Source organism: Protobothrops mucrosquamatus, unplaced genomic scaffold, assembly GCF_001527695.2.
Source record: "Protobothrops mucrosquamatus isolate PMUCROS unplaced genomic scaffold, P.Mucros_1.0 scaffold212, whole genome shotgun sequence".
Lineage (NCBI taxonomy): Eukaryota > Metazoa > Chordata > Lepidosauria > Squamata > Viperidae > Protobothrops > Protobothrops mucrosquamatus.
The window spans coordinates 2,029,725-2,057,653 of NW_015386566.1; the positions used below are offsets into that span (position 1 = coordinate 2,029,725).

Sequence of the window (27,929 nt, forward strand, 5' to 3'; positions counted from 1 at the left end):
AAGAAGGACGAGGGGGGACATGATAGCAGTGTTCCAATAACTCAGGGGCTGCCACAAAGAAGAGGGAGTCAAGCTATTCTCCAAGGCGCCTGAAGGCAGGACGAGAAGCAACGGATGGAAACTGATCAAGGAGAGAAGCAACTTAGAACTAAGGAGAAACTTCCTGACAGTTAGAACAATTAACCAATGGAACAACCTGCCCCCAGAAGCGGTGAATGCTCCAACACTGGAAGTTTTTAAGAAGAGACTGGACAGCCATTTTTCTGAAATGGTGTAGGATTCCTGCCTGAGCAGGGGGTTGGACTCGATGACCTCCAAGGTCCCTTCCAACTTTTATTATTATTATTATGATGATGATGATGATGATGATGATGATGATGATGATGATGATGATGATGTATATTTTTAGTATTGAGTTATTGCTGAATATAAGCTACTCAGAGCCTTTGGGAATGGAGTAATATAGAAACAGGAAGGAATCATTGACAGAGATGTAATGGCTGCTCTTGATTTAGATAAAACCTTAGTAAGATCACATCTGGAATACTTTTGGTCACCACACTACAAAAAAGATGTTCAGACTTTGGAAAAAATTCAGAGAAGAGTAACTAAAATGATCAAAGGCCTGGAGATTAAAACATATCAACAATGGTTGCAGGATTCGGGTTTGGCTAGTCTAGGGAAAAGAAGAAATAAGAGTGACATAATAGCAGTATTCCAGTAATTGGGGGGCTGCCACAAAGAAGAGGGGGTCAAATTATTCTCCAAAGCACCAGAGGGCAGGACAAGAAACAATGCTTGGAAACTGATCGAAGAGAGAACCAACCTGGAATTAAGGAGAAACTTCCTAACAGTGAGGACAATTAACAAGTGGAACAGTTTGTCTTCAGAAATCATGGGCATCACTGGAGGTTTTTAAGAAGAGACTAGACAGTCACTTATCTGAAATGGTATAGGGTTTCCTGCCTGAGCAAGGGGTTGGACTAGAAGACCTCCAAGGTCCCTTCCAACTCTGTTATTCTATTCTATTCTATTCTATTCTATTCTATTCTATTCTACTTTAAAAGGAAATAAAATGGAAGTTTGGAGGTGGGAGAGGTCGATCCAGGGCTGCTATCATCCTGGGCTATATACTAGAATATTTGGTAAACCCAACACAGCTTAATATATGGGCAATGAGGAAACTTCTGAAGTTGAATTTTTCATCATTGGTAGATCCTTTCTATATTTCTTGAGCAATAAAGGTGAAGGAAGAAGACCGGCAGAGTGGATTTTCTCTCCCACGTCCTGGTGAAAATGGGCCATGCTGACCTTGGGCCAGTCACTCTCTCTTAGCCCTAAGAAAAAGGGAAGGGCAACCCACTTCTGAAAATCTTGCCAAGAAAACTACAGGGATTAGTTCAGGCAGTTGCCAGAAGTCAACATGGACTCAAACTTACCAAAAAGGGGAGGTGGGGGGAGAGGTGGGGAGTGAGAAGTTTGTGGAAATCTTGAAAACTGGATATGTTTATTTTAGAACCCAATTCATCTTTAAACTTATTGAGGTAAAAGTTTCTTATCAACCACTTTTTGAAACAGTGAAGAGGTGGCTTTTCATCTTCCTATTAAAGGAACTACAAGCCTATGTTAATCTACACATTTTATATTTTGCAAAGCACTATCTTTCTCAGGCTCTGAGAACCAATTAAAAATAGAAAATGTAGAAAGGTGTAACTTAGTGGTCTTCTCTTTTAGATAGATAGAAAGATAGATAACCTTTATTGTCATTTTTTTTACTGTGGGCACACTGGAACACATTAAAAATGAAATTTTGTTGCCTGCTCTCAAAAGTGTACACATACATAACACATAAACATGCTACATACTGTACATGTATGTATATACCTACACCCTTACATATAAATACATATAAATATTAATCACTGCCATCTTGAATACATAGTGGAAAGAGGAAGCTTGAGAGTTCACAAGGTTAATACTGTACGGAACAAAATTGTGACTGAATCTTGACGTTCTCCTTCGGATACCACGAAGCCTCCTCACAGAAGGTAACAAGGGAAACAGATTGTGAAGAGGATGTGTAGTGTCCCAGACAATCATGCGGACCCTGCTCAAGCAATACTTATATGCTATGTCCTGGATAGAAGAGAGTGAATTGCCAATTATCTTTTCTGCCATCCTCACCACTCTCTGCACCGCCTTCCTGTCTGATGCAGTGATGCTTTTATTATTGCATTTTACATTGGACTTATTAACTAGTAAAGCATTATTACAAATAAATAAATAATTTTTGCAGGTAGTTTTAGATAGCAATAATATTTTATTAATTGATATATACAACACGTATGTGTTGTTGGGAAATATCAATGCCAGGACCTTATTGTACTCCTATTATATTCATATTCCTTAAGACTAGCTATGTGAAGAAAAAAAAGACCAATGTAGCAATAACTCTATATTCTTAAAACTTTTAAGCAACAATACCATCTCTTTCTTTAAACAGTAACCAAAGTGAATAAAAGACCCATTGTTTTGAGTAGGCAGATATTTTTGTGAGATTTCACTTCTAGAACAAAATTCTCTTGTCCAGCAATATGAGGCAAAAAAATATTAAACATAACAACTGTATGTTCTTTTTTTAATAATATATTTACTAGAGGTTTTTTTGTTTGTTTAATTCTTTTCTTAAAACAGTATTCTATCCAAGAATGAGAATATTTCTTCAGGATTTGGGATGTATAGAAAAGTGGATTGTGGGTTGGATCAGTGGTGGGATTCAAATATGTGAACAACCGGTTCTCTGTGTGGATGCCACTTCCAGAAGTTCCTTGTGGGCCTGGGCAAAAAAAAATTAGCTACTGGTTCTGTCGAAGTGGTGCGAACTGGCTGAATCCCACCACTGAGTTGGATGCAGGAGCATTTGGGCATGGGGTGTTATAAAAGTCAAGAAAACAGATTTGGTCATGTGACTGAAACTCTGCCTTTTTTATCTGCGACACACACAAACCTCCATCCCGTCCCACCCTATGGGCACCACTGGATGGATCCTTAGAAGTTCAGACAAAATTAATTTCTACAATATGTTTTTTTTTATCCTTTGAGGCCCAAGAAACCATAAAAGAAAATGGATGCAAAAAAGCAAAACGAAAAAGAGGCTTGTCTTGCATGAGCAGAAATATCTTTACACTCAAAGAGACACTTTCCAATCCATCGTCCATGAAGGCATCAGCTCGCCCTCAGATGGCCACAGAGATTCTACAGTAGCAGTTCCCATGAACAGATTGTTTGCACTATTTCCAACCAGAGTAAAAGGCTAGTCTCAACAACAGTATGATCATATAGCTTTGAGAAGTATTTCCTTCATACTAGAAATTAAAACTTTATTTCTCTTTTTCTGCCCCATCCACATTTCATTTTAAAGAGGAATCAAAATTCATTGCTTTTAAAAATTTCCCTAAAGTCCCTTTGCATTAGAAACAACTTTCAATATAAAAAGACCAAGCTAGACAGATTCTTTTGACATATGTCTGAAGGTTGTTTCTTTGATATTTAATCCTCCACAGAGTAAGCAAATTGACCAAGCGAATGGTGGAAAATTAATAAGATTCTGATAGCAGAGTTTACAGATCATAGAATAACAGAATTGGAAGAACTTTTGAGGTCTTCTAGTCCAATTCCCTATTCAAACAGGAGAATCTATACCATTCTAGACAAATGGCTGTCCAATCTCTTATTAAAAATCTCCAGTGAGGAAGCATCCACAACATCTGAAGGCAACTCATTCCACTGGTTAATTGTTCTCACTGTCAGGAACTTTCTCCTTAGTTTTAGGTTGCTTCTCTCCTTTGATTAGTTTCCATCCATTGTTTCATGTCTTGCCTTCTCATGCTTTGGAAAATAGTTGACCCCCTCTTCTTTGTGACAGCTCCTCAAATACTGGAATACTATTTTCATGTCACCCCTAGTCCTTCTTTCCTCTAGATTAGACATACCCAATTCCTGCAACTATTCTTCATATGTTTTAGCGTCCAGCCCTCTAATCATCTTTGTTGCTTTTCTCTACACTCTTTCTAGAGTCTCAACATCTTTTTTATATTGTGGCAAGCAAAACTGGATACAGAATTTCAAGTGTGGTCTTACCAAGGCATTATAAAGTGGTATTAACAGTTCATGTGATCTTGATTCTATCCATCTGTTAATGCAGCCTAGGACTCCATTGGCATTTTTGGCTGCTGCAGCACACTGCTGGCTCACTGAAAGTTTTTAAAAAGAGATTGGACAATCATTTGTCTGAATTGGTATAGGGTTTCTTGCCTGAGCAAGGGGTTGGACTGGAAAACCCCCAAGATCCCTTCCAACTCTGTTATTATGTTATATTTAAGTTGTTGTCTACTAGTAGTCATAGATCCCTCTCACAGTTACTGCTATTGAGCCAGATTCCACCCATTTTATGCCTGAACATTTGGTTTTTCTTGCCTAAGGGTAAAACTTTACTTTTCTCACTGCTGAATTCCATTTTGTTAGATAGGGCCCAATGTTCAGGTCCGTCGATATCCTTCTGGGGTATTGCCTATTCCTGCCAGCTTGGTGTTGTCTGCAAATTTGATGAGTTCCCCTTCTATTCCCTCATCTAAATCATTTATGAAGATATTGAAGAGTACTCGAGCTAAGACAGAACCTTGGGGCAACCCCCTGCTTACTTCCCTCCATGTAAATATAGTTTCATTAAGAATTACACATTGTCAGCCAATTACAAATCCATCTGGTTGTGATGCTGTCTGCCCCACATTTTTCTAACTTGCTAAGAAGTAGGTTGTGGTCTACTTTGTTATATCCTTACTGAAATATAAGAATACAATGTTCACTGCATTTTCCTGGTACACTAATTTAGTCACTTTGTCAAAGAATGAAATAAGATTTGTTTGACGTGATCTGTTTTTGACAAACCGGTTTTGGCTTCTAGTTATAACTTTGCTTGCTTCTAGGTGTTCCAGATCTGTTACTTGGTTAGCTTTTCCAGAATCTTCCCCCATCATTTCCATTTTTTCTCAGAAATGAAGCAAGCATGGGGAGCAGAGGTATAATAACCTCTCTCCTCACCAATGATCAAAAATAGTCTCTTTGAAGCCTCAAAAATTCTAAACAAGGACAGAATTGCGCCCACAGGAAAATGGGTGAATGGAGAAAAGTCTGGAGTTGGAGAGACGAGAAGACTTTGTGGAAAGCAAAGTTTTATCTGGATGCAAAGTTTTACTCTGGTGAGTTCAGCTGAGTAGTGTGACTTTGTTGGGGAGAGAGAAGCTCTTCCTTTGTTATGAGAGAGAGAGAGAGAGAGAGAGAGAGAGAGAGAGAGAGAGAGAGAGAGAGAGAGAGAGAGAGAGAGAAGACAAATGATAGCAACTCAGCCTTTATTATCTCTTCTTTTCTCTTATATAAACTGTATTCATTTTAATTTTTAAATATAACTGCATGGGTTTTTTTACCATTAATATGCATACTTTCAAAGATAATTATTTGGTGCAAATCTTTTTGCAAAGTTTTTTTTTTACTCCTTATAAGGATTATAATCTCTGAACTGTACTTTATATTTTATATGAACTAAATGATCCTGAATGAACTGAATATGAATTCTTATGTTGAGAAAACAGAATGATCATTTACTCAAGACTTTGTTTATATTACAAGGTTCTGCTTACACTATAGACCAGGGGTCTTCAAATTTGGCTGTTTTATGACTTGTGAACTTCAACTCCCAGAATTCCTCAGCCAGGCACGCTGGCTGAGGAATTCTGGGAGTTGAAGTCCACAAGTCATAAAAGAGCCAAGTTTGAAGACCCCTGCTATAGAATTTCTGGTTGTTACACAGCAAATCTTATTTACACCCACCACAAAACAAGATTGCAAATTTACAAGGATTGTAAACTGATTTATGAGGATTGTGAAACTTCCCTAAACTGCAATAAGATACAGCAGATTCTACTTATCTGCAATTATCAATTTTCTTTCTTCTGTGGATTACAAATGATGAAGGATACATCATTTTTAAAGGAAAGAATCTCTTCAGTGTTATTACAAACTACTATTTTTCTATAATCCTTTACACTAGCTACAGACTGATATTTCATTTTTTTAACTTTCAGCTGAGATACTATTTTTTTCTTTTTAGCTGAGATTTTAACTTTTGTTTCATCATTTATTCATCTGCCCTTTTTCATATATTTATGGATTACAAACTATATCTAGAGGGCAATCTCACTTGCATTTAAGTTCTACTTCAACATAAACCACAGAAGGGACCAAAAGATTTCCTAGAAATATAGAGAAATTTCCTGACTATGAGAACAATTAACCAGTGGAGTGGCTTGCCTTCAGAAGTTGTTGGCAGAGTTCTGGCAGAAAGTTCTTATCCTTGCCCTGAAACAAAGGCAATTGTCTCCCACCCAATAGTCAGATTGAAATGAAGAACATGGAAGCAGCCAGGAACATTAAAATTAACCAAGAATTAGATAAAAATGACCAATATGCAAACAGGCTGAAGGCAGAATCTGTAGTACCAGAGTAAGTATGACTGGTTTATGACAACAGCAAGAGAGCATTTGGTACACTGGTTTTTAATGAAATGTGGTCATTATTGTAAGGTGATCCATGGGCCATTATTAAAAGGCGATCTCAGAAATTCACATGATTCACTGCAGAAAATATCTCTGTCCATTAGGGGTGGAATCTATAGTCCTAGAACAGGGGTGTTAAACTCGCAATGTCACGTGAAGTGTCATGACGTATCACAACTTTTTTTCCATTGCCGGCAATGGGGTGGGCGCGGTTTCAGCATGATGCATCCAGCCCATGGGCCAGCAGTTTGACCCATGAGGCCTAGAGTAAGTATGACTGGTCTATATTGGGTATTCAGAAATCCTGGTAGGACTGGGTAGATCCTCCTGATCTCAGGTGACAACAATAGACAGTCCGAGAGTAGAATAAGATAAACATGCCATTGATTCCTAGAGATCCTCCAGTACATAATATATTAGACTCTCTACCCCTCAACAGGCTTAAGTCTAGGAAACCAGTTTGTGATAACATACCATAGTCTGGATGAAGAATGGTGATTAAGATGGGCAACTTATAATAACCACAACCAAAGAGATCATGCAGATCCAACAAACCACTTCCAGGAATGCGGTTGCCCCGGAAAATATGGAGCCACCTGAACAGAATCAGGACGGGCCATGCCAGAACTAAGGCAAAGCTCTTGAAATGGGGAATGGCTGAGAGGTCACAATGTGACTGTCATGGTTCCGACAGACATAGTAACATATGGCTGTGAGATTTGGATCATAAGGAAGGCTGAGCACTGAGGAATTGATGGTTTGGAATTATGGTGTTGGAAAAGACTCTTGACAGTGCCTTGGACTGCAACAGATCAAATAAGTCAATTCTAAAGGAAAACAACCCTGAGTGTTCTTTGAAGGACAGATACTGAAGCTGAAATACTTTGGCTGCCTAATAAAAAGAGAGGACTTATTGGAAAAGACCCTGAAATTGGGAAAGATTGAAGGCAAAAGCAGAAAGGGATGGCAGAGGATGATGGTTAGATAGTGTCATTGATGCAATAAACATGAATTTTGGCAAACTGAGGGACACAGTGGAGAACGCCGCCCTGAGTCCCGTTGGGAGAAGGGCGGGATATAAATCAAAATAAATAAATAAACAAACAAATAAATAAATAAATAAACGGGGGGCTGGCCATGCAAAGATCCATGGGGTTGCAAAGACTTGGACATAACTTAGCAACTGAACGATGAAAACCTCTTTGAGACTTTTGTGATTTAAGAAGCTGAGCACAGGAAGGGACTAAATATTCAAGGGGAAAAAAGAAAAAAAGTGAAAAACTTGTCTCTCATTTTTAGTCAGCTTGGAACTTGTAAAATGACAAAGGACAATGGACTCACTATTCCTGCGCAGGAGCCTGCGACTCTATGACTGTCTTCTCTCACGTCTAACTGGTGCACCAATTGTGCCTATTCCTAGAACAGGAGGCCATCAGACGATCCTTTATGCACTATTCACCAATTTGGATAAGGCTTTCCAAAAGCAAATTGAAGGTCTTTCTAAGAGGCATTGTGCAATAGTATGAGGACTTTTAATTATCTCAACATTGGTTAAGAGACACATTCTGCCCAGCATGGCCCTTCCATGAAAATTTAAATTTGTGTTGTTGATAATTTTCTGCTTCAGAGAATGAAGGAAAACTCAAATAGCTCAATTATCCATGACTTAATAGAAAACAACAGGGAAGATTTAATTAAAAGGATGGAGCAGGAACATTGGGAGAGGAAATAGTGTGATGTTGAAGTTCTTGATTTTAAGGGAAACTAAAACTGAATGCTGTCAAAGTAGATTCTCTATGTTAGGAGAACCCAATAGGGAAAGAATTGGAAGATATGTGGAACTTCCTTAAAAATACATGCATGCATAATACATACATGTGCAACCTCTCTCCTGCGGATCCTTCCACTTTCCGTGGTTTATGGAAGAATTGATGGGGTTAAGAGATGTCTATAATGCTACTGGAAGTCAATGAGGAACACATTTGACTGAGCATCCTTATGTTGTCCACTGATAGCTGAATTGGTAGCTCTGTTTAGGGTGACCCAAGCCTTCTTAAGTTGAAGCTGCTGGGTGGAGTCATCCATCATCATCTATATTATCAGTATACTGATAATATCCAGTTGGTCATCCCCACTCATAGAAAACTAAGCAATGATGTAAATATCCTGGCTTACAATTCTGGGACACTGTAGGACTTTGTATGGAAACAACAGGCCTTGGTTTAACCTTGGCAAGAGTAAGTAGCTTTGGGTTTGGGGACCTAATGGATCTGAGAATTTACCATCTTTGCACTGCTCCATACAGACTTGGTGCACCATCTGAAGTTCCTTCTGGACTTATGGCTCCTGCTTAAGAAGCAGATGTCAGTTTTGGCTAGGAGGGTCAAAACTTTATGTTTGAACCAGTTGTGCCCATTCCTGGATCCAGAAGCTGTACTATCAGTCACTCAAGCCCTGATCATTTGTTGAATGTATTACTGCAATGCACTTTACACGAGGCTGCCCTTGAAGAATATCCAGATGCTTCAGCTAGTGCAAAATGTTCTTCTAGAACTGCATGATTCATCTTGACTCTGTGAGCTGCATTGGTTGCCAATTTGCTTCTGGATGCAATTCAAAGTGCTAGTTACAATCTTTAAAGCTCCACATGGCATACAGCCAGGTTGAGGGGTCACCTCTCTCAGTTACATTTATCCATCCCATCAGACCTAGCAGGACGGCCATATTGCAGGTCCCATTGGGCAAGGAACTTTGTTTTGTGGGACCCAGGAGAGCCTTTTCTCCCATGGCACCCACCCTCTACAACATCCTCCTCCCCCGGGATGAAATTGGACCCAACTCTACTGGTCTTTCAGAAGGCCTTTAAAACTTGGTTCTGCCATCAAGCTTAGGGACCCCATGGTAATGTAGAGCCTGTTTAATGCTTGCACAGAATGTAAATTTATAATGCATTCTCCCCTGAGAGGACATGTGATGCGACACTCAGAAAAATATGGCATACTCCATTTAATCCTCCAGGGAAAGATTGAAGACAAACGAAATCCAGGCAGAAGAAGAACATCGTGGCTTCAAAATCTAAGGGCCTGGTTTGGACAAAACTCAGCAGCACTTTTTCATGTGGCTGCTGATAAAAAACAGGATCGCCAACATGATCGCCAACGTCCGATAACGGATATGGCACAAGAAGAAGAAGATTCTCCCCTGAATAGAATAATATTTTATTATATTTGTAACTGTTTAACTGTATTTTAATGAGTTTGTTTTAATTATGCTGATTATGTGTCACCTCACCTGCAGTCTCAATGCCACTTCCGTCCTTAAACAACCTGATGTTCTGTCTACCAACAGTTTTTTCAGTGCCAGCAAAGCACCACAGGCTGCCTGTTCCTATAACCATTGGTTCCCGATAATTAGGTCAGGGTGTAGCTAATAATGATGGGAGTTCTCTATAGATAGCAGTGTTAGTTTGAAGAAGAGACGAGAGAAGTAAACAAACATTGTGGGTGGATGTGTTTCCTTTCCAGAAGTCTAAGACAGGTCTTTGGGCACAAAAAACTGCAGAACTTCCAAGCATTTCATTGTAAAAACTTAAATGTTAGGTAATTAAATAGAAAATTTTGACTAAATGCTGGTCCTCACAATCAAATTGAACAACCATTCAAAGAAGTGTAAATTTCATTCTAATCTCAATTTATCTGCAGCATTTTTTTATGCACAAATGTTTCTATGGAAGGATTTCCTATTATAACATAAAAGTAAGACACCCAATAATGATAAAAACCCCAAAGAAAATTTCAAGCTAAATATTTCCCTGGTAAGTAATACCTCTTGTTGCAGCAATATAAGAATACTTGCTAACCAAAAATATTCTTCCCCCCAAATTAAATTTCACCATAAAAAACACCCCTAATTTTAACTCTACCAATAGAAATTCTGTACCCTAAAAAGTGCCATAAGAAATCTAAGACAACAATACAAATTTACCTTGAAGTTACTTCTCACATCAAATTGAACCACAGATCTTAAAAAAAACCTAATTCTAATTTCATCCTATAGCATATCCATAGTTTTTAACCTAAGAGTTTATCTAGAGATAAATTATCCCATATCACGAGTGTACCACTGAATAAAAATTACACCAGAAAACTAGAGCTAACACTATAGTTAAATTTCACCACTGTCCTCAAGGAAGCCTAAACCTAACCTTATTCTGACCTTCCTGCCCATAGACATTTGTTATTCCCCAAATTAGTCTAAAAATAATTTCCACAAGAAGAAACAAAACTAGACAACCACAATCCATAGAAACTCATTCTAAATCTCATCCATATAAGAAATTCAACTACTGGAAATGTATTTAACTTAGCCCTATGGCCTTTACTCTAATTTTCACCCATGGTGAATCCAAAATTGCTTAACCTAAATGTTTTCCTAGAGGTTCCAACTGTATTGTGAATGTAGCTCAAATCATAAAAACAGAAACTAATCTCAGAATTAGATTCTACCATTGACTAAAAAAGTTTAAATCAAAAGGTACCTTAACCGTAACCCTTGCAGCAAGAGAAACTGTTTATCACCAAATTTAGTGTCAGAAATTCCTACATATAATTAATACTAATCACTAAAACTAATCCTAATTCCAAACTGAACAATAGACATCCAGGAATCACAATCCAGACCCTAACCTAATTACATAGCTAATCAAATATTTTTAACCTAAATGTTTACCAAATGGCAATACTACTGTATCATGAAGGTAAAGTAAAAACTCACCCCAACTGAGACTTTCCCTTCATACCATACAATGACATTTAACCAGAGATCTCAAGGAAACCTGATTTATCCTTCATTCATCCTGTTCCAAAATTGCAATGCTTTACTACAAAAGTGGCCTGAGGAAAAAATCCAGAGGAAAAATGAAACCAAATAACCCTTAATGAGAAAACCCTAGTATAACATTTCTAGAAAGCTTATATCTATCATTGTAGCAATAGAAACTCTTTACAAAATTCATATTTTGTAGGTAATCCCCACAAAATATGAACAGTCCAGGGGTCAGTCACCAAATACTTCTACAAACTGGTCTGGCTCATAAAGCTAAAAGTCAAGGAGCAGGAGCACAGGTCTGACAATAGAGGGTTATTTCCAGGCTGATGGATGTTCTGAAGTATATCCAGCTGCAGATATGGTTCAGTTAGGCATTCTTGCTTCTTGAAGGGCCAAGCAGATCACCTCTGTCCTGATACCAATGCATCATTGGGCTAAAAACCTGACCAGTTCTGGGCATCATCACCCAAGTCTACCTTCACATGCTTATGCTGATTAACTGCCTCATCAGCCTCATAAGGCCGATTGCTTGCTAACTCCTTGAAAGTGGCAATCCAGGTTCAGACCCTTCAGCCCAACTCATAGGTGTCACATAATCAGAGTAGATCATAACAATTAGAGAAAATTATGAGTACAGATTGAAGGAACTGGGCAGGCTTGGTTTCAAAAGGAATGGGAATATAATAGTACTCTTCAAATACCTAAAAGGATGTCACATTGAAACAGATCAGTAATTATTCTCTATAATTTTAGGTAGGGCATAGAACAATAGATTTAAGTTAGAGAAAGACAAATTCCAATTAACTTTTGAAAATTCCTCTTAGTAAGGATTGTGTTACTGGAATCTATTATCCAGAGCAGCTGTAGATTCCATTTCATTGGGTATGTTGAAACAGAAATTAAACAACCATTTATCTTTAACTTGGATTTTTTCATTGAGTACGGGGTTGAGTTCAACTGCTTAAATTGTCTTTCCAATTCTATGATTAAATTAACCTACACTAGCACTAGTACTTATATATATTTTTATATCTTTTCTTTTCAGAACTGCAAAACAGTACTATCCACTTTTTCAGAACACATTTTCTGCATAAGTAGGTTATGCTACATGATTTTTAAGGAGTCCCTGGGAAGTGACATTTAAAATCATTACCATTCTGATTTGAAATAAGGTTTTGAAAGCAATTTTGTGGAATTTACAGACTGAAACTAACAGCTGTCAGAAACCAAAAGGTTGTTTACTTTGAAGCCTTGAGAACAAGTTATTCTGAAAGATCCCAATTTAATCTTCTAGTATCTATTTAGTCAAAATAGAAAACAAACTGAAATATGGTCAATGCTTTAAAAAGAAAAAAAGCATGGTTTTAAAACAGTCTAGTTCTCAGTGAGTTAGAAATTCAGATCTAGGTCACTTAAGGGTTCAAATAATGTCTTCAAGCCATTCTCAAAGATCTGCCCATAAGAAATGCTGAATTTCAGAACATATCATTATAGACTATTCATAAGAGTATAAAAGGAAAGGAAAGCAAGGGTGCCTGGATATTTTGAAGGAGAGAGATTTGGCAAGACAAGTTTTGTCTATAGTCTTAAGGCAGACCAAGGTCATAATATAGGTTTCATCTGAAGTTAACTCTCTCTTCAACATATGGTAGAAAACCAAGACCAAGAAACCATCTTATTTACTCAGATTACCCCAAGAGATATCCATAGCATTCTCCTCTTACTGCTGTCCCCAGAAGATTATTGCAAAGTACAGAAGATTGAACAGATGACAGTCCCTGTGAATCTCCACAGCTGAAAGTGCATTTGAACCTGGGTCTTCCAAGTGATATTGCCCAAATGTATCCTCCAATATGTATTTTCCTTAATTGAAATGAGATGGTTTCATGGGCTCTGTTGGCAAGAAACTGGTACTGTGATAACTTTCAGGTCTGGCAGGATCACAAGCACTGGAGAGAACACAGTGTTACAATGACTAGTTGGGAAATTGGGAACAAACTGGGAAGTTCTTTGAAAGTCTCCTTATTTTATGGAGGTGCAGAGGAAATAAAAAAGGACATACACCATTCAATTGACCAAAATATTTTACTTTAAGCTTTCAAGTTGAAGAAAACCAAATCAGGGGCATGTCAATAGCCCTCTTCAAAGCTATCATACTTATCTAGCAACTGACAGTATTTTTGCAATTTAAAGAAACATACACTTGCCAGAAATGCACACAAAATAAGTTTCTACCAGTGTAAAAAATTCATTTAGACATCATCTATGCATTTCAGCTTTGAATTAAATATTAAACAAAGGTCTAAACTTTAGCTTGTTGTGCCCTTTTTGATACAATTCTATTTTATATTCCCCTCTCACCTTAAGGTGCAATTCTACAACAGGAAGCAAAATAAATCTTTTCATGAAAATCGTGCTTTCTTTCTGTTTAGCTTTGTTTCTGTTTTTGAATAATCCACCGCAATTAATTTCAGCAATATTCAGGCAATTTGATATGGTCAAGCAAAACATGTAGCCTAACTACAGCAAGTGAAATAGGCTCAACATTTCTCTGCTTATCTGTTTGATTCAAGAAGGAATTCAACAAGGTGGTGCCACTTTAGCACTGCCAAGGTCATCCACCTTTCCACAGATAAGAATTTATCTCTAAGTTACAGAAGAAATGCTACTTTTAAAAAAGCTATCCTATTTTGAACTTTTATTGAGAGAAACTTAAGGATTTCTATCACTCAGTAATGAACATTTCCAAACATGTTTTCCTTTGTCATTACCTTGCCCTATTCTTACCTTGTTTCCTTTTCTGGAGATGTTATGCTTATGCTATAATACAAATACAACAGTTTAATAAATAGCCTTTTCCAATAGAAAACCTGTAAAACTCTATAGGTTGAAAATTATCTTTACCTTCTTTCTGTATTTAATAGACAATTTAGGAATTTCAGGTGTTCTGCTGAGATCTGGATTTGGTAAATCTATGCTAATCAACCATGAATTTCTTCAATAATCTAGCAGAGTATTCTGTATTATTAGCTTTGCTGCCAAGAAAATGCAATTGAGAAAGAATCCTGCACAAGTGTTTTGAGCCCTCTTCTTTATGAAAAAGACAGTGGAGCTGTCGAAGCATGCTTGACAGATTTCCTTCCTACAAAACCTTCATTTATTCACCAGCTGTGACGGAGGGCTCTTCTCTCCTTTCTATACCTTTGAACTTTAAGAGGCTTCCTAAAAATCTACAAGTACCAATAAACCCTGAATAGTAAGAGCTAGAAATTTGTAACTGTTTTAAACTGAACTCACTCTTAAGAACTTTTTTCAAGAACCTGGAGTGTTAACTGAGTGCTAACTGAAGTATTTTATTCTCAGGTAACTACTTAAACCATCATTTCTATTACAGTTACTGCTACTCACATCATCAATAGCATTAATTCCCACCCTTACCATCCTCCCAAAATCTGGTTCCATATATTTAGATTTTCTTCTAGTTTGCATTCATTTCTTGGGATTTTCATCCTAATTGAAAATACTTTTTAAAAATCTATAGTTTCAATATAATTTTAGAAAAATACTAACTCCATATTCTGTATATGCCCAGTTTCAGGGGAAAATAGAATTCCAAACTGCAGATTCATAAACCTCTATGTTTTCCGGTGATTGTTATGCTGCCTAAGATGTTTTCCATAATTTTTTCTTTTTTTGGATTGTACTATTAAGAAAAGGCAAATATCCAATATTACCCTTGCAAGAATACTTTCCTGCTTCCTCCTTTGCTTGGCAGTCTTCCAAACAGGAAGCTAGGAGAAATAATGGAACAGGCCTCCTGCTTTGGGATTGCCGCAAATCAAGAGCTCTCCATTGCCAATGCTGCCCTCCTAAAAATGTTTAGACTTCCTTTGCCTCCATTGCTGCTACCTTCCTTCTTCAAGGAAGGTCTCAAACTATTTCCGAGGAAGCTTGTGAGAAGAAGAGATCAGGAAAGCTATGTATTCGGGAAGCCATTTCTGCCAGCACGAAGTTGCCAGTATCCAATTTCTTTAAACTAAAATCCACCAAATTGAATGTAAGGATTTTCCTTTTTAAAGACAATTTCATTATTACTGCTATGGCGCCAGAAGGAAACTAATTAAGACTTTCAGAAAAATGGCTCTCATGCTACCTACATTCAACTGCTTCAATTCTGTTCCTTTTAGTGGGGTTTTGATCAGCTAATTTTGTACTACAATATAGCTATTTTTCCTGCACAAGAATACCAGATTAGTCCTCATTACTTCCATTGAATTGGGAACAGAACCTGCAGACAATGAAACGTCAAAAAGTAAGATCGCATGGAAGCAATTAAGCATCTATCAATGTTCTGGTGTTGCTGGAGATCATCTTTCTTTTAAAAATTGCAGACCCGCATTAGGACAGATAGAAAAGAGATTTTCTTTTATGAAAGGCAGTACTATTTTATGACCTGACTAAAGCTTGATAACATTCATCCTATTTAAGCAGCTAAGAGAAATGCAGGAAACACTTCATTCTGGCTGAATTAGAGGCCCCCCCGAAGATAAGAAATCAATTGCAAGGCAACCAGGTGGGACATACCTGGCCGGAAGTATCTGCAACATAATAGCTGCTGAAATTTACATCGCTAACATAGGGCGCTGGCTGGTAGTAGCAAGTGACATTACTAGCGTTAGGGATGATGTTTTGCTCCACAAGAACCCTGAGGGCCAAAAGGGAGATCAGGTTCAGGGTCTGTCTCCGTTCGTGCCCCATGAGGCATACTGTGCTCTCATTCACCACTTTCCGCAAGATCATTAGGTAGTCGTATTTGCTTCTGTCCTCTTCGGCAAAGTGATTCTGCAGGTAGGTTTCCAACTTGCGCTGCTGTTCCAGAATGTCTGGGAAGTCTATGAAGAACCTGGAGCACATGTAACGCTCTAAGGTTTTAATTTCCCCTTTGTCCATGGGCTTGAAATCCCTCACAAGAAGATTGCTGTATTTGAGGAGCCCGCCTCCCCTAATTTCCTCAGGGTTCTTGGTAGTTATCAGTCTGTTCTTAAGATGAAGAAAGGCTGCCTCAAAATCACCATACATACTTTCCCCAATGACAGTTGGATGGAAATGCTCAGACATTGGGTTTGCTGAGCACTCATAATAAAAAAGCAGAGAGTCTAATATTATTTGAAAAGAATCCACGCTGAACTCAAATTGCCGTCGGATACGATCCACAAACTTGAGCTCTACATTTCTGCCATATTTGTTAGAAAGAGATATTAAGCTCCATCGGTCAATTTCAGTGGACACCTTCACCAGCTTTTCAATATATACTTCCTTAAGAGTCATGGGTGTAATCTTGTGTTTGTTTACACCTTCAGGAAAAAAATTTAAAAGGGACCGCAGCACCACTTCTTTGACCAACTGGAACTCAGTCTCACTTGGGAGGGACACCAGAAAAACAAGATCTAGATCTTTACAACCCAGCCCGTTATCTTTAACCAAGACATGACCAGCTGCAGAACCATTCAGTCGAACGTCGTGCACTAGAATGCTGGCTTCTTCCAGCCTGCGCCGAACAGTTTGGATTATCTTCCTCAAGGTTATCTTCAGAGTTGGAAAATTGCCCCGTCCATGAATTGGTACCACTTCTGACAGAAGCTCGTGCAAGCGACTGACCTGTTCCCAACTTAGTACACTGCAGGAGGTGGAGTCAGCCTTTGGTCTCTTGTCTGCCATTGTAGATGAATGTTTGAACTAGAAGGGAAGAGAATATTGAAATAAGATACATCCTATTAGGACAATTAAGCAAATTTGAGATCTTTACAATGACTGATTGGGAATGTTCTTCATGGAAAGGAATAAGAATCTGGATGAAATATTACAAGCACCGTTTTATATTTGCTGTAGTCTAAACTAGTTCACTGATTCTTTATACTCAATTCATTACAATTGTGGTTTTCTTTGCACGTTAGATCTCCAGCAACTTCAGTATTTCTCAGAATCCCTGAAATTCTCATATTATTTTTGTGGGAGGCAAGAAACCCTCAAGAGAAAATTTTGCGCCTGAGATACTTCTGCTCTTATTTGTTAGATCAAAATTTATATGAAAATATTAAAAACTATTTTCCCAGCTCCCCCCTTTTTGCCCCTAAAAAAATTAGGCTGGAGACCTCTCATTCTACCCTGATACAAGGAATGGCTGGGAAAGGGGAAGATTAGACCCTTTCATAAACATAATTAAATTCATGACAAGTTGCCTCTGTTAAAGTTTGATTACCCCCTTTATCTGTATACCAGAGTCTGCCCTACTTACCACTTTCCTCCAACATAGTATATCATTTTAATGGGATTTGAAAAGGATTTCATGTGAAAGAAATAGAGAAATCCACTTATAAGAAACCTGTTGAATCCTTTAAATCTGGAGCCAAACCATTTAAGCATTTATTTTAAAGGATTTCTAGGCTGGCTTGTAAGACAGAGTCCTCTCTAGACAATTAATAAATACACATTACAAAAAAATAGCTAACTGTCAACAAGTATTTTCAGTCAGTCTACTACAAGTTTCACTAGACAATGCTGGACACAACAATTACAATTTCACACTTATCCACATAGAAGCATATACTCTAAGTTTAATTATTTGAATTTAGGTGGGTAGAAGTAGTATACTGTCTGCCTTGTTTTAGGGTAAACAGAATGGCACAGAAAAGTTCTTATGAGGAAAGGTCTCAACCGAAACACTACTGCAGAAAGAGGATCATAAGATGTAAACTGGATTGCCCTAGACAGAGAGAAGAATTCTCCCTCATCTGATATGTACGGTTACACTATGCTCACATTGCACTGAGCAGTTATGTGGTAAGTTTGGATTTGGTACCATTAGATAGATAAAATTTGCAAGAATTACATCTCAAATTCATGGTTGTTAACAATTGATCTTAATAATCGGAAAGCAGCCACTCTGGTTTGCAATCCCTAATTTAAGACTTAGTATTACTATGTGGGAACCCATAAATAAGTTATCATACAAAAAATACTCCAGAGTTTTAAATAATGTCACACTGTTTTCCACTCTTTGAAAAGGCCTTCCCTGTTAAAGAACTATATATGAAAATCTCTTCAGCCACGTGAAGTTTGTGAAAATGACAGATGGGATCTTCCAAACTACAGAATTATGAAGAAGATGCCTCCACATGTATGCTCTAATCCAGAACTCGATTTCAAAAGAAATGAGCCCTGCACTCAAATCTGTTTGTATCCTTCCCCTCTGCTACCATTTTTGTTTTCAGAAGGCTATCCTTGGAGGAGAAATAATTTTGCTATTACTGTTAGAATATTGGGAATCAGAAACTCTTGCTGGTCTCAAATCCCAGGACAATGCCAGCTAATTTCCGTATGAATCAAGTGCTTAGACAAAAGACCCACTTTCTGTTGAGACCGAGAGAAATTTGTCCCATCTCTGCTCTTCTGCCACATTACTTCAGCACCAGTAGCAGAAGAATGCAGCACATATGGTATTCACTGAAGCCGAGTTGCTTACATGTGCCCCTTATCTTCTCCCTACTTACTAGAAATTCTCAAGGTGGGCATCAGCTGGCTGGTGGCATGAAGGGCAAATTCCAGCAATAAGACTTGGCTAAATGAAAAGCAATGTATCAGGAAAGGTACTATTTGTATGCAGTTCCCTTAGGAAAGAAACATTGATCACAGCATCTTATTTGGGATATTTTCTTATTTAGAAGACTGGACAAGAACCTCCTTAGCAGAACTGCTTAGATTAAAAATGAAAGTGCCGTTATATCCCCCATTATGTGTAGCCTAAAGAGGCCAAATAACTTAAGAATGTCAAGTAACAGACTTTCAGTGGGTCCCATTTGAAACACTAGAAACACTATGCCCCTTAAAAATCATATAGAAAAATCATCTTAATGTATTCAAGGCAGCATTAGAAAACTAAATATGGAAAGCAGCAACAGGAGTTAGATCATTTGAAGATGCATAGGAAATATTATTCTAATAGCTCTTATTTCACAGTATTTATCTTTATATAAGAAGCACACCAACAATATACTATATAATTCAAAGGATTACTATAAAATAGATCAATATTGTGAAATATTTTTCAGGAATCTCTATGCTCAGCAGCAATGTTGAGACATCAATATACAAACCTATTTTTAGGCTGTAGATCCATCAAGGCTACTATTATATTACTAGATGGTAGTATTTCCCTAGAGACTTACACTGAAGTCTTTCCCAAAACTGCTAAACAAGATTGCTTTAATCCGAGTTACAAAGATCACTGGAGCCGTTCACATAAAAAGCAAGTGCTTATTTTGTAGAGTACACTCTTTCCCGTAAAATGGTCGGATATTAATGCTTAGTAGGGTTATTTTGCTCTGCAGCTTTCCTAGAAAGCTGATCTGAAAGGCAATGCAGACGGAACAAAATGTGATAAAGATGGCCTGCTCATTCTTTATTTCAGAGAAAAGTTTCTGCTGGATCCTTCTGCTTTCTATTTACAGAATGCTCAATTTGAATCCAACCCATTCATCTGAAGCAGCCTAATTACAAGGTATTTTTCATGCAGGAGTCATCCTGCCTCATTCACAGAATGTTAAAGGTACCCTGCAAGTAAGAGTAACTACTACCATTTTTTTAAGCCACTACATAAAATAAAATAAAATAGTTGCATGATAAAATTGAACAATAGCTGCAGGAGTTTAGGAGCTGTCCATCCAAAAGCACCCTTCATTACAGACATCTGGCATTGGCTGGAAAACGGAAGCTCAAATATTGGGGAGTGCCTGCATTAGAAAAGGCTGCTGTAGAAGACCTCTGTTTAATAATATTTTATAGATTGTTTCACCAGGCCAGAATTTTATGCTGGATACAATATGGAAAGAAGAGTCTCTAGAATAATCTCTGATGCTTGGAAAATGGAAGGCTATTTAAAAAAGCAGCCAGGAGAAGGCAAACGACTAGACTCTTATCACTAGTTTGAAAGGATTCAAAAGTAGTTTTTTCTGATAAACCAACCCAAGAAAATAACACCCATCTGATCAAGAAGAGTAGGAAGAGAGCAAATAAGTGAACAACAACAAAAGTTAACTTATCACTGAAACCCATGGTATTTCAGCAACAGGTGTGGCTGTTAACACCCACTTAGTAACTGGCTTCTGACAGAAACACCCAGCTGCCTCAGTTCTCCCCAGGGAAATTGGTGTAAACAGTCATTTTACTCGGCTCTCTCTCTTCTGCTAAGAAGCCAAGGAAAAATCTTTCAAAGCCTTGAAAAGGTCTACCAATTAATAATAAATACTGCCACTTTTTTTAAAAAAAAAATAATCACGCAGGTAGAAGACGCATTGCAATTCAATCCACATCCCCAAATCACACCGGAACCAGCATCTGCGCTTTCGCGCGAACTACACCGCTCAACCCACACCGTTCCACGCGTTTCAGTCGGGGAGATGCGCGCTAAACATTCCGGGCGAACCAAGATCCGCCACGGATGTGGGAAGACGCGACCCAGCTGACCCAGAGGTCGAACCCGAAAGGGGACGAAGCCTAAACCGGCTTTTTTTGGGGGGGGGGAGTCAGAACCAGGTTTCCCCGCGTGTTCCACTAGAAGGGCGGCCAAAGAGGAGTCCTTTTGTTTAGTCCCCCCAATGTCGCTGCGGCAGCGAAGGCTTTTCGTGCTGCGCTTGGGGGCCAGGGCGCTCAGTTCTACACAACCCTCAGCGTTTCGCACACAAACCTCCGTTTTCCAACTAAGTCGGTGAGCGGGGAGGGCGCAGGAGCCTCCGCGACGCTGGACCCTTCACCGGCGGTGGCAGCCCGGCCGTTCCGCTCTCTTCTTGCAGCTTAGCATTATTTGTTTTTCCACCCCTCGCGGATTCATTTATAAGCCCCGCCCTCGGACACACTACGCCCCTTCAGGCGGGGCAGTGAAAACGCTTTTGGCTTCTACCGATGGTCTAAGAGTGGGAGCGAGGTTTAGTGGGCGAAGTGGGAATGACTAAAATCATGGGGGTTGGAATCAAGAGCTCACTGAAAATATTTTCGGATTCCCTAATGGGTCGGTCCCGTCTTGTTTAAAAATAAGTAAGTTGCCGTCTTAAGAGATATGGAAAGAATTGGATCCATTCATGAGCCAAGATACAAACTCATGTTTTCAGGGCCTAAAAGGTTCTCTTCTGATTTTTGTTCCCCAGCACTGGACTTCTTCAGAAACTTAACTCCCTGCACCACGTTCAATGCCAAATGCACCGTGGCCAGATACCTTGCCTAATGGGTTCTTGTATCATCATATTGAATAGCAGCTCATCGAATAAACCACAGTTAACTGAGTTCACATCTGCTATGTAATGGTTTTCAAATCATAATTTGGCTTGTCTAATTGTGGCTTATTTAATAAACCATGGTTAAACCAAACCTGGCTTATTGCAAATTGGGAATTGTCCTTTATATTTTTTTAAGTGTGCATTCCATCCCGATTGTCCTAAATGTAAACTCCATTGTACTACATGTGGAAAGCCAAATGTATCTTTTTAACTCTCCACTGGGAGAAGTAAGCCCAAGTGCCTCTGGATAGCTAAGACTCCAGCAGAGCCCAAAACATCAGAACGGACATTGATGCAGTTAAATGACGAGTGCTAATCCCCACTTAAAGCTAGATGGGGTAAGGCAGTTAATGATTAGGGGGATATGAATACAGTAATATTAAACCTGCCCAAATTTTCTTGTCTTAGGGGCAATCCATTACTGAAAGAGCTAATTGAAGGAAACATGGTTGCAAGGTTAAAAATGTTTTTGAGAGGTCTAACTCTCACACAGTAAAATAAATTTTTCTCAAATTCACAGTTCGCATTTCACAGGAAGGGAGAAGTGAGTCAAAAAAGATAAAAATTGAAAATAGCTCATAAAAGGCCCCTTCGGAACCCCGAAATTTGGCTAGTTCAACAGGAATTTATTGTGCAGGAAAGGCAAACAGAAAAGTAATTTCAAGATAGTGAGGGACTTGGAAGCTTTAATCATTCATTAAACCATTATTTTTATATTTTATACTTTTATTAGTACAGTGTATTTTTTTTATACAGTAAAAGCTCATTTCACAGAAACACAGAATCATTTAAAGAATTGAAAACACAAAACAGTACATGGAATAAAGAAAATAGCAAGGCTTAAGGAACAGCTTTTCCACAACTCCCGTATTCATAAAATGCTAAATAAAAGATATGGAGAATTTTTAAAGGGGGAGGGGGAATAAAGGGCTCTGGAATAAGCTCAATACAGTCTCAGATAAGCCTGCAGACTCCTGAAGATTTGAGTGCTTCAGAAAATTTCAGGATCAGAGCCTCTTTGATAAGGTTTTTAAGAAGAGTAAAACTAGAGTAGGAGAGTCAACAGCCAAGCTGTTTTCTTCTTGCCTTGAAGAGATTTTGCTGTTTACTTGGGTTTTAGATGTGTATTTAATACTGCAAAATCTGTACATATGGGTAGTCCAGCAAAAGGATATAAGCCTAGGAAAATAGGGTGATTGATGTTAAACAGTACAATTTTAGAGAAATGATTATAAAGTAGGGCTATGAAACATCTAATGGGCAGAACGGTTTCTGGGGTGAAAAAGAAGTAGATTCTTCTATCGTTGCTTTGACCTACTAGGCCAATTAAAATGCACTGAGCTGAAAATGAGAAGGATGGCGAAAACATTTTTTTAAAGATATTTGCATGGAAGCAAGAACAGAACAAAGTACTAAAATGTAAATCATTTTACAGAAATGACTGAAGTGCTGGGGGATGTGGATGAAACTGGAAAAAAATCGTTTATTTTGGACACTTGTGAGCAAACTTACGAAACCAAACCCTTAGTTGCTGGAACAGGTGTTGAACAAAATAAAACCAGAAAGCATGTTTCTGTGAAAAGACTGCTAGCTTTATCACCAGCATGGGCTATTAACCACTTATCATCCATTCTGTCCTTTGAAAGTAGAATGGAGATTTCCTTTTAAAGCTAGACCAAGATTCAAGATTCTCTCATCTAATGTATGAACACTTTTAAACGGTTAACCATTTTGCTCCTTAATTTCAAGAGCTTTTAAAAAGTGGCATGTTTTTGGTCCTTAGCTCTCTGAGACCCCATACTGCCCCCCCCCCAAAAAAGCTCAAAATTGTTGGCCCTTCCTGCACTGGGGGCTGTTGAAATATCATGTGGCCTGGAGGTTGCACATTCTGCATTAAGTTATCACCATTGTTTAATTCTGGCTTATATTAAAATATTGTCCTTTGTAAGTCATAGTTTATGTTTTAATGTAATGTGTGAATGTGCTCTGTGATTATCCATTCTTAGTTCATTTTGAAATTGGGAACTGTAATCTAGTTACTTGAAGATCTTTCAATCATATTTGATTACAATTCATTCCACTTACTTAAACTGGCACATAATGAAGTCAGTATTAATTAATGATTATTCTTTCTCTCATTCATTGTCCAAGTAACACTCTGGAAGATTGATTGGTGTTTTAAAAGACTTGACTTTTCCACTAGCCTTAGGTTAAACTGCTGAGCACCATATTTTCTGATGCATAATGTGTCATGGGCTCAATACTAGGAAAGTGGATGGGATAAAAAATGGTACTAATAGAAGAGAATACATGTAGTTGAGGGTTGAACTATGGAGTCTCTCTGAACTTGGTTTTTTTCTTGTTTGTTTCACTATGTAACTAACTAGGTAATCTCATTAGTGAGTGCAGAGTTTGCTCCCTCTTTACATAGGATAGTTTGCTCTGCCAGTATTGGTAGAGTTATGGTTTTCTTCCTGGCAGTTTCTTGATTAAGGTGTTATCTATTGATCTATTGATAATCTATTGATCTATTAATGGCTGGTGGCACAGTGGTTAAACTGCAGTATTGCAGGCAAACTATATCCACAACCTGGAGTTTGATCATAACAGGGTTCAAAGTTGACTCAGCCTTCCATCCTTCCGAGATCAATAAAATGAGGACCTAGATTGTTGGAGGCAATATGCAAATAATTCTTACTTTTTAAACTGCCCAGAGAGTACTGTAAAACACCATGGGGCTGTAAATAAGCCTAAATACTATTGCTAATGCTATTGCTAAAACATGATAAGATCATGTACAAAAAGTGACTCTGGCATTTGGAGAGCCAATGGGAATGATGACTGGTGAAAAAGATTTATTTTGAATACATGGTTTAAGCATAAATCTGTTCTTACATATACACTCCAAGAAATTAATATATATCTAGAAGCATGATTTATTTGTTATGATGATTGATTGGGACTATTAATGAGAATTAAAGAATTGTTACATGATGCCATAGAAATGTACAGAATTGTATAAATAAAAGTCGCTTGGTGGGATGATCAAGTGAAAGAAACTGTGGATGAAAAAAAAGGTACATAAATTGATTGCTACAAAAGTGAGGAGAAAAGGATAACATACAAAATGTGCACATAGAGGAAAACATAGTTGCAAAAAATGTTGTCAAATAGAGCAAAGAAGGATTAAAAATTAAGAGATGGAGAGAGAATATAGAAGGATTTTAATGAAAAAAATAGAAGAGGGCTAAATATCCTCTAGTACAACAGTCCCCAACCTTTATGGCTTGATGGGCCAGCTGGGGGGGGGGGAAGAGAGCATGCCGGTCTGCCACTCATACAAGTCGAGCTTTCTGCATGTGTGTGGCCCAGTTCCACAGCCTGGTAGTGAGTGTGGCCCAGGGGTTGGGGACCCCTGCTCTAGTAGAATGCCTGAATCTGAGAAATAATGTATAAAATCTATAAATAATTGGAAGAGAAAGTGAACAATTGCAAGTTATACAACAATTGCTCCATTTTGGTAAGTAGTTAGTATTACATGCTTTCATTCAGTGTTGACATTTCAGATATTTATATTTTTTGAAGCTGATATCTGAAAAAAGGTGGATCCTTGTACCTTACTTACAGATCAGTATTGGAAAGTGACTCAACTATTCAATGATATGCAGAATTAAATAATATAACTATGGACGACTGTAATTCCATTCATTGAAATGTTTACTGTAGAACCCCATATATGTGTATATGTTTGCAAATGTATGCCCTATATGGCTTTGTTTCTTTTTTAGGGTTCCCTTTTCTTATTTTATAATTTTGGGTATTCATTTTGTTTTATATATTTAGTTAAAATGATTTAATTTAAAAAGCAGGCAAAAAGAAACAACAATCTCTAATCACATGATATGATAATATATCTAGGATTATCCACAATCATTCTTTAAAATATCTTTTCCAATGTACTACCATATCCATATGGAGCTCCAGATTTACTGTGTATAGTTATTATTACTGGAATATTCTAGAAGATCTTCCAACTATTAATGAAAATCTAGTCACATCTGGGATAATAAAAGAGAGCCACCAGCACATCTTAAAAGAAGCACATGTGTACCAGTAGTTTAGGGGCATGAGGAGTCTAGATTCCAGTGAGATAGAAGTAATTGACCATGAGCCAGCAGTGTGCAGCAGCAACCAAAAAAGCTAATACAATCCTGGGTTATATAAATAGAGATATAGAATCAAGATCATGCAAAGTACTAGTATTGCTTTACAAAGCCCTAGTAAGACCACACCTGGAATACTGCAGCCAATTTTGGTCACCATAACACAAACAAAAATGTTGAGAGTTTGGAAAAAATTCAGAGAAAAGCAACTAAGATGATCAAAGGCCTGGAGGCAAAAACATACGAAGAACAGCTGCGGAACTTGGGTTTGGCTAGTCTAAAGAAAAGAAGAAATAGGGGAGAAATGATAGCAGTGTTCCAGTATCTGAGGGGCTGCCATAAGGCAGAGGGGGTCAGGTTGTTTACCAGAGCACCAGAGGGAAGGACGAGAAACAATGGCTGGAAAATGATCAAAGAGAGAAGCAACCTGGTATTAAGGAGAAACTTCCTGACAGTGAGGACAATCAACCAGTGGAACAGCTTGCCCTCAGAAATCATGGGCGCTCCATCACTGGAGATTTTTAAGAAGAGACTAGACAACCACCCTTCCAGCTCTATTCTATTCTTCTTAATTTATGTAAAAAGAGAAGAAGTTGGAGTCAAGGTGCATACTTGCCTTTTTCCACATATAGAAGGAATTAGTTAAAACACTGTTGGCACCTAAAAAAGGATTTGAGAAAAGCATCCTTTGTCAGCTGAGGACTTCCTCAACTTTTCCTGTAATATATGCCTAGAAGATTATATTTTAGTCTTCAGGAATATTTTTTTCACAAGGTGAAATTCTGTGTCTTTACAGCATTTACTAAAGTGAAGGAAAAGTATGGAAAGTATTAAGTAAGTTGATGAGTAGCAACTGGTGTCAATGCTGTAACATTGGATGTTCCTGCTCTGACAACTGATGGAAATTGCAGCTATTTTTACTTTGCTTTTAACATGCTTTTTCTTCTGTTTAGAAATTAGATGTTGAAGGGGGGATGGGGTGAATGCATAATAACAATGCAGCTCTGTGGGAAACTCAAGGACACAAACTGATAATGTTTTGGTGGGCTGAAGAGTTGGGAAGAGAGCCCACCCTCCTGGCTAATTGGAGAATGTGATTTATGACTGCTTTGTGGAGGTGGGACTTGCCTTCTGTTACTTTGTATCTGGGGGAAGGGAATCTAGTTTTGGGTTCAACTATGTAGTGCCTATACTTTGTTTCCCTAATAAAACGTTCTTTGAGGAAGAATTCTTGCCTTGAAGTTCTTTTGATGGGTTTCATCTATCACAACCATGACATTAACCCAAAACTCCTTTCTACCTTGACCACCTTGGGGTCCAGTCACCTTCCCAAAATTGAGGGATAGGCTGACAAAGACTCTGGGAAGATCTCAGCATGGTGAAGGAAGAAGCACCTGTAACCAGCACCCTGGCCATGGCTGCTGCCTCAGCGGAGGGAGTGCAAGACATTGCACCGGTGGAGAAGGAAATTTTAGAAGCCTTGCAGCTGGGGGCAAGACCAAAGACGCAAGAGCTGATCTGGTCATTGCAGTGGACCCTGCCCAGCGGAGACTCCAGGCATTTTGAGGCAACCCTGCCCAAAATGAGCTCTTCGAAAGTGTCCGAAGCTGACTTGCAGGCAGGAGCCTCTAGAGAATCATGCTCCCCAGACCGTTAGGGGGCCACGAGATTGGCAGACACTGAGCACTCTGGAGAATGGAAGTACCTGTCTACAGTCTGCAGCCAATTGGTGGAGAAGTTAGTGGAGAGATTCGAGGGGCTAGAGGTGAGAAGCGGGGAGCAACTTTCCCACTCCTCGCATGCAGGTGAACACGATGACCGGCGAGGCTGACGCCAATTTGTGCCTAAGAGGAGCCCAGCCCCACTGATGGAGTTTGAGCGGCTTCCCCATCTTCAAAGCCACCAGCGTTAACCTCCAGCCCGGTGAGGAAGGAGAGTCCCGGCCGCCACTTGGGACACGCCCCTCTAGGACTCCAGAGCACGCTTGCGACACAAGAGCC

General features: G+C 38.5%; 1 protein-coding gene across 1 annotated transcript; it reads right to left on the minus strand.

Moving 5' to 3' along the window:
• Positions 1 to 15,137: 15,137 nt before the first annotated feature.
• Positions 15,138 to 17,156, minus strand: TENT5C (terminal nucleotidyltransferase 5C). Its single transcript, XM_015814070.1, has one exon. It carries the CDS (start codon positions 17,154 to 17,156, stop codon positions 15,993 to 15,995), a length of 1,164 nt encoding a protein of 387 aa, XP_015669556.1. The 3' UTR covers positions 15,138 to 15,992.
• Between the last annotated feature and the right edge of the window lie 10,773 nt (positions 17,157 to 27,929).